We start from the raw sequence: 7,534 nt of genomic DNA, 5'->3' as shown, positions 1-7,534 counted from the left end.
AGCAAGTCTTAAAATTAGATGATTACAACCTCAAACAAAAACATGATATCTTACACTGTGTCATCATTTAAACTTTTTTAATAGTGTCTAATGTCTTTGCCTTTCCCTTACAAACTTCAGTAATATAATATGGAGATTCTTAGACACAACTTTATTCTTTTTTTTTTCTTTAGGCTGCAAACAGTTTTACAACAGTTTTATTGTTCTGGAAGCATTAATATATGATCCTTAAGCCGGACGCCTGGTTGTACTTGCTAACACTGTATCAAACTTGCATGTAGACAAAGCCTTTGATTGAATTATAATTTTATATTTATTCCCACTCTTAAAAACGCCTGAGGCTGCAGCTGAAAGAATACAAAATTAAACTGTATTTTAAACATTAACTCAATAAAATACTTGATTGTTGTCAATCAGTTGTGATATTAATGTATGTTAACTTTTCACCAGCTTTAATTCCAGACTTCATAAAGGCTGAACTTTATTAACACTCTTAATGACCAAATCACTTAAGGCGCACATTTTTAAAACTACATCATGCTGCAGTGTTTGCTCACACACTGCTGTATTCATTGCTGTCTGTATTATGTTTAACCTCTTTATATTTTTCAATAGTGTAATTTCTTTGTAAAATCAGCTGCTTTGCTGCCAGCTCCACACTCTTCATGTCACTTCAGAGTGCAGGTCCCAGGTCCTGTGGCTGTAAGAAACCCAAATCATCACCCCTCCACCGCCGTGCTTGACAGCTGGTATTAGATGTTTGTTCAGATGCAACTTTGCAAACATAAGCTTTGCTGCCATGTACTTTTTAGAGTGAAGAGGCTTTCTTCTGGCGGCACTTAAAAAAAGGGCTACTTGTTTAGTCTTTTTGTAATTGTAACATCATGAACTTTAACATTTAACATGCTAACCGAGGCACTTAACTCTTGTGAGGGTTGTGGCATTATGATGACACACACCTTAATGCTCCAGACCAGCAAACTGCCAAAACCTCTGCTTTAATGATGGTGCTCACACTTGCTGATGATCAGTCAGTACAGTGAATTTGATTAGTAGCACTTGGCTGCTACTTATCCTTTTAATTTCTCTGTAAGCGCTAAGGGTGCACTGTTCACTCGCAGTGTAATATGCTATGTTTTATAGTTTGTCTAAAGTTACATTACCTAAATTTAAGACAATCTTATTTTAATTACTATGACTGCCATTTACAAACCTTTGCAGTCTTTATCATGACTTTACACTGGCATTAATAATACATGCAGTAGCAGCTTCCTGCACCAGTTTAATAAATAATGACACTTTTAGTGTACCAAATTATTGATTTGGTACTGAAAAGAAATACAGTTTTCCCACCAGCTCCAGCCCCACACTGTAGCTTGCATTCAAGGCTAGTGTATCAATAAAAGTTTAAGTGACTTATTATTTCCCAATAATAATATCTCCAGCACACCACTTTAGCAAGCACATGACAGCGTCACCTGCTTTATCGTTGTAGATAAAGGCAAAAGAAAGTCAAGCTTGTGTGTTATGATGTTGCCATCTGGTGGTAACTGCTCTCCATCATTTTCTGTTCAGACCAGTCAGTGCAGGTTTTCAGTGGCAGCCATGTTAGCTTTAGTTATTATTAACGCAGATTATTGTGGACATTAGCAATGAAGAAAACAAAGAAACATTATACACAAATATAAATAAATTGTAATAATTTAGCTCAAACAGGCAATTTATTACTTAATTGAGAATGTTACACAAAATACCCCAGGCTAGGCCTATTTCAAATTGTATTGTCATTTTAGGTGGAAGGACGGGAATAAATATTATGCCAATTTTATAGTATGTGTCGTTTCAAATTAATTATGTCTTATACTTATGTCAATATTTAAGCCAAAACCGATAAAAATCGCGTCAAAAAAAAAGGAGCACACTTAAATAGCATCCAAACTGCGTTTATTTTCTTTTTACTACAGTTCCCAGGATGCAGTGGCAGCCTACGTCCTCACGCTGCTGTCGCGCGGCTGCTGCGGCTGCTTTCGCAGATTTGTAAACACAGCAGTTACGCTCAGTTGATCTGTAACGGGCGGTTAAGCCCATCCAGATGGTTGTGGCAGCTGCTGAAAAGCGCTGCCGCTCTTGAACGTAGCCTCGGTTTATATTTGGCTTAAAGGAGACGCAACAAAGCGCACAAAATGGTTGTGCTCAAGGCCCGGGCGAATAAGTAGGTTTACTATAGCTTTAAGAAGAAGAAAATAGTGTCTGCTTCTTTAAAATTATATTGGTTTATTGCTGAATAGATAATTAAGAAAACTTTGTAGTTTCTAATCAATATATATATGTATTTAATTTGCGACGAAACCAACTGAAAATGCACTACTGTTGGATAAAGGCCGCCTGCAATCAAAACGGCTTTAAAGCAGATGTGGTCCGTTTTTCCTCAGTTTGCAAGTAAACCTGCCTGACTTTAAGTGGAATCTGAGGTGGTCCTAAGTGTCCTCACGGTGATGGAACCAGCCGGTGACCGAACCGGGAATGTAAATAAAGGTGAAGATCCGACGGAGGACAAGGCCGCAGAAGAGACCCCGGGCACCAGTACAGCTGGTACGCCACGGAGGGCGCTGAGGGACCGGGGAGCGGGCCGCCCTAGGTCTGGCGTCACCGCTTCTGTAGCGGACGTTAACGGCGGTACGTCGAGCCCGCAGACTTCGGGACGGGTTTTAAGAGATAGGTCAACGAGGGCAGTACCAGCCTGGCTGAAAGACACCAAAAGCAGCGACGACGACGAGGACGAACTTAGCTCGGACGCCGGTGCGACCAAGCGGAGGAAAGTTTCCAACTCCAGGCGGAAGAAAAATTCAGATACTGCAGGTTCGGCTGAGGGATACAGCCTTCAAGGCACAGAGTACGTTTTTGTTTTTTCTTTGTTTGTTTCTTTAACGAGTATCCCTATTTCAACTTGGCCACCACATTTGATTATAAGGAGCCCGCCTTACTTGCACATTGTGTCGGTGAAGTCGGTTCCTGTCAAAAGCACGCCTTCATCGTGGCTCGTCCCCTTTCTGCTGTCTGTATGGGAAGGGTGGAGTAAAACTTACCTGATTTTAAAGGGGGCTATATTTTACAAAGTGCTACAACACAGAAATGCATTATCTTGTTAAACATGTTGATGTTGTGGTGCTGTGCAGGAAAATGCGTCAAGTCAATGTTTTTCCTTCTTTCTGCAGACAAGAGGACGCCAAGAAACCTGCCACAGATGCCCAAGGTAATCAACTGCATAAAAGCCGCTTTATATCCTCCTTGTTCACTTTACATTTAAGTATAAGCACATGCTATTTACCTGTAGTTATGTCTTTGATTCAGATAGCGCTGATGTGTTCACTAATGTCAGGCCCGTGTCACACTTTATGACACTTTTCTACACTCTCACTGCATGCTACTGCTCTCTCTCACTCCAGCCCTTCCCTCCAGACGCCCCTCAGCCCAGACTCATGCCAAGACTCCATCTGGCAGGGCTGTCCACAGCTCTGCCAAGCCCATGTGTAAGACTGAACCTGGAATGGAGAATCCAGCTGGTGAGCAACCTGTTGACAGTGAGCTGCTCTGCTTTAGCGTGGGGGCCTTTTTAACTCGGAGACCAAATCATGCAGACACACAAGAACCAAAAACATCTGGGCAATCGCTGTTTGTTTTGTATAGAACTTGCAAAAACATCTGGGAACATGTATCTCTGGTTATTGATTCCTTGTGGGGGGAAACATCTGGATTCTGTCGTTTCTGGCTCATTATAATGCTTCCAAATAATTGATCTAGAATGCAATTATTTTTTATTTTTTTTATTTTTTTTGCAGTTAAATTACTGTTTTATAAATGTTGTTTGTATGACGTTGCTAGTGGCTGAAAGCGCTTTTGGTGTCTCTCTCTGTCATGCAGCTGTGGAAGGAGCTGTAGATGATAAAGACAAGTATGAAATGTAAGTATACTTTTGGTGACCCACGATGTGATTCTTGCAGGCTTTAATGGCTTAATTTTGGCCACTTCCTCCTAATACTGCCTTCTTGCTCCCTGGAAGTCCTGTTCTGGCCACTTAATTGTGGGCTTAAAACTTGAGCAGAGAGTAAACTGTGAAATTCAGTGACAAGCTGAACTGTCTTTCATATCAAGTAAAATCACTACTGATAAAAGCGGAGTGTCTGGCTCCAAACCAAATGACGGTCTTCAGAGGAAGAGCCTGCAGTGAAGGGGCAACCTTTGAACATTTGGGAGGCTGTGCACTTTGAAGTGACCACCTGGGGTCATATTGTCAAATTATAGTTGCACTGTAACTCCTTGTCCTGTCAGAGAGAGAATAAAGAAGCCAAACTGTGACCACACCACATCTTGCTCCCTGTTACTTTGTCCTCTTCCTCCAGAATTAAACTGAGGTTGAATGGGTTTCCATTTTACAGTTGAATCAGTCCAGTCCAGCTCTCAGTGCAGGTGTGCAAGTCATCAGAAAGGGACTTCCACGGAGAACAGCTTGAAAGGGCGAATTAGCTTTCCATGGGTCATGAATCACTGTGTAGAATAGCGTTTGTATCGGAGTTTTTAAAAAGTCACATTTATTGCTCGTATCTCGTTGTGCACATAATCTCAGGTTCTTTATGTAGGAAAATATGTTTTTCTAATGATTATGTTGTTTTGCTACTGGTACATTCGCAGTCTGAGGCTAAGTATAAAAGCAGCAACAGAAGAAATCAGCCTGACACGCCGTATTTACTCTGCTTGACTCTGGGTTTGTTCCCTCAGTTTAAAATGTATAAAAAAATTTTTTTAAAAAAGAGTCAAATGTGTAACTAAGGAGAGTTTGGTCTGTGTTTTTAATTACAGTGAAAAGAAAGAGGAGGAAAATACCGGCGCTGCTGAACCAGGCTTGGATGATGAAGATCCTTCTTTTCAGGATGACCCAGACAATCTCAACTACCAGCCACAGAGTCAGAGGTGCGCTTATGTCAAATGCATCATTTGACCCAGTGCAGAACGTTTTTAGAAAAAAAAAAACAGTTTGCAATTTATTGTTTTGCTTTCAGCAGTGTAGAAGAAGAAGAGGTCCTTAGCAGCGAGGAAGATGTTCCCTTTAGAGACGACTTAAATGATCAAAGCTACGACCCGAAGGTTGAAAGGTTTGTGGTTTTGTATGAGAGGGATTGGGTTATTCATATGTAATTACTGTTTTTTGATTGGAATTTTTTCTCCTGTTTTATTTTTTAGGGATGCTCCTAAACCAAAGCGCAGAGTTCCTCCTAGACCCAAGGAGAAGAAAGAAAAGGAGAAACCACTGAAGAAAGAGAAGGAGGTTGCTGAGATAAAAGTGGAAGGTTCAGACAATGTAGAGAGCATGCAGGAGGAAGTAAAGCTTGAAGAGGAAGTAGTGGAAGATCCGGATGGACCCAGGAAGTAAGTGCAGTACCAGACTGTGAGTGCCATGAGCTGAAACCAGACAGAACTGCAAACGCATCTACACATCCTCCATTCCTAATCAGCTTTTGTTAACCAATCACTGAAGTCCAATTTATCCAATTAAACCCAACACTGTTTTAAGTTAATGCTAATGTGTAGCCATGGCAACATACTGGTTTTGCCAGACATGCTCATCTGTTTGTCATTGGAGGAGTTTTGGATTTTGGGTGCAAAAAACAAAGGAGCGCTCGCCTCATAGAATATCGCCATCATGGAGCACGGCTTGACATTAGCAGTAGTCGCTATTTTTTTTTTTTTTTTTTAAGTCCTCCTGCAGTGTTCATTGATCTGATGCTAGATGAATCTGTAAACTCATTCAAGTGGATGGATTCAAAGGTCTGGACTAAGGCAAGCTGCAGCATTTAGTATCCCAGAAAAAGGATTAGGTACATAGTGTAGAAATATGGTATGCCAACAATACCAGTGACAATATTGGAGAGAAACCCCCAACAATCAGATCAGGCAAATTCCTATGAGCAAGCACTTGGCAACACTGGGAAGAAAAAACTCCCTTTTAACAGAAGGAAACTTCCAGCAGAACCAGGCTCAGGCAGAGGCAGCCATCTGCTGCTACTGAGGAGGGGGGGTATAGAGAGACAGGATCAAAACAAACTATGGCAGAGAGTAGGCAAAAAGTAATGACTTAGCACACAGGGAGAGCATCTGTTTACATTCTGAAAGAAGGGTAAACATGCTTCTCAAGCCCTTTTGACCCACAGTGCTTGGCGCAGTGCACAAGAAAGCATAGTCAAATGCTTTCAGTACTGATGCAACCATTTAAAAATTTCAGACTTTGTTTTTTTGTTTGCTTTGTTGCACTACAGCCTGAGTGATGACAAGGGTCAAAATACAAAGTGCAGTGATTTTCAAGTAGTGTGGTCCATTTGTATGCATACTGCATCAGCAAACAATACATGCTTTGTAAGTGCAGCTGCATTGTGTACTCAATATAGAACGAAAACATATGTGATTGGAAATGTCATCAATAAGACACGGAGTCATTCAGTCTGCCTGTTTTAAAATACTAACCAGCTGCTCCTCCTTCTAAATTTAACATGTGCTTATTTAAACGTACCTCACTTCACAATGGCTTTGTGTTCACATATAGCAGAGCATGGCTTTGATTTCCCGGTATACACAATTATGTCATTTTAAAAAATTTTTTGTCTTGGCTGTGTTAGGAGAGGTCGGCGGAAAAAAGACGACAAAACCCCACGGCTGCCAAAGAGAAGGTGAAGTTGATGTCTGTGTTGGTGCTTCGTTATCTGAAATCAGTCATGAACTTTGTATAGACATAGATGGTTAAGTATAAGATAGTAACTGGCTTCGCTCACACAGGAAGAAGCCCCCAGTTCAGTATGTGCGCTGCGAAATGGAAGGATGTGGGACAGTGCTGGCTCATCCTCGCTACTTACAGGTTTGCCACACACATGCGCACACACACGCACACACACAAACACAAAGCAGCAGTAACTAATCTGTTCTTTGCTTTAAACTCCAGCACCATATAAAGTACCAGCACTTACTCAAGAAGAAGTATGTTTGTCCTCATCCTTCTTGTGGGAGGCTTTTCCGCCTACAGAAGCAGCTGCTGCGTCATGCAAAGCACCACACAGGTACGCATGTACATTTGTTTTCAGAGGTTTACATCCACTTATCATGGGCACGGGTGTCATTATAATTTTGGGCTTTTGATGATTTCTTTGAACTTTTTTCTATTTTTTTCCAGGGTGGAGTGATTGTACAGCATACAACTTTAATGACTTTAAAAAAACAAAAACTGACTGCGAAAGTTTGACTTTATTTTGGATTTTCTTTGATCCACACAGGTTAAAAAACAGGCTCAAATATAAGCATACACTATGAGGGACCAAGCAGCCAAAGCAAAGAGGACACAGGCAAAAAAAATCTTCAAAAAGGGTTTTCTTTATTTTAACCCTCAAAAAGTCCAAAATTAACAAAATTCAAAACCATACTTAGCAGGCCCATAAAACAGGTCAACTAAATATAACTCTACAAAAAGTAATTTCCAGAAACTTAAACAAAA

The 7,534-nt window shown here is 40.8% G+C and overlaps 1 protein-coding gene across 2 annotated transcripts in view; it reads left to right on the top strand.

Annotated features, from left to right (window-relative positions):
* The first annotated feature begins 2,008 nt into the window (after positions 1-2,008).
* The window catches only part of zfp91 (ZFP91 zinc finger protein, atypical E3 ubiquitin ligase), a 9,156-nt gene continuing 3,630 nt past the window's right edge, over positions 2,009-7,534 (top strand). The window contains exons 1-11 of one of the 2 annotated variants that reach the window (XM_005741101.2): positions 2,009-2,212; positions 2,433-2,893; positions 3,216-3,253; positions 3,447-3,563; positions 3,922-3,961; positions 4,858-4,968; positions 5,058-5,150; positions 5,239-5,424; positions 6,669-6,719; positions 6,826-6,904; positions 6,989-7,103. In XM_005741101.2, the coding sequence (XP_005741158.1) occupies positions 2,496-2,893; positions 3,216-3,253; positions 3,447-3,563; positions 3,922-3,961; positions 4,858-4,968; positions 5,058-5,150; positions 5,239-5,424; positions 6,669-6,719; positions 6,826-6,904; positions 6,989-7,103 (1,228 nt within the window). In that variant the 5' untranslated portion in view covers positions 2,009-2,212; positions 2,433-2,495. Of the gene's footprint in view, positions 2,894-3,215; positions 3,254-3,446; positions 3,564-3,921; positions 3,962-4,857; positions 4,969-5,057; positions 5,151-5,238; positions 5,425-6,668; positions 6,720-6,825; positions 6,905-6,988; positions 7,104-7,534 lie in introns of both variants that reach the window. The other variant, XM_005741102.2, reaches the window with a different exon arrangement.

This window comes from Pundamilia nyererei, unplaced genomic scaffold (genome assembly GCF_000239375.1).
Source record: "Pundamilia nyererei isolate P.nyererei 1_Seehausen unplaced genomic scaffold, PunNye1.0 scaffold00107, whole genome shotgun sequence".
Lineage (NCBI taxonomy): Eukaryota > Metazoa > Chordata > Actinopteri > Cichliformes > Cichlidae > Pundamilia > Pundamilia nyererei.
Note: the sequence above shows the minus strand (reverse complement) of the source record. Positions and strands in the feature narration are given on the sequence as shown.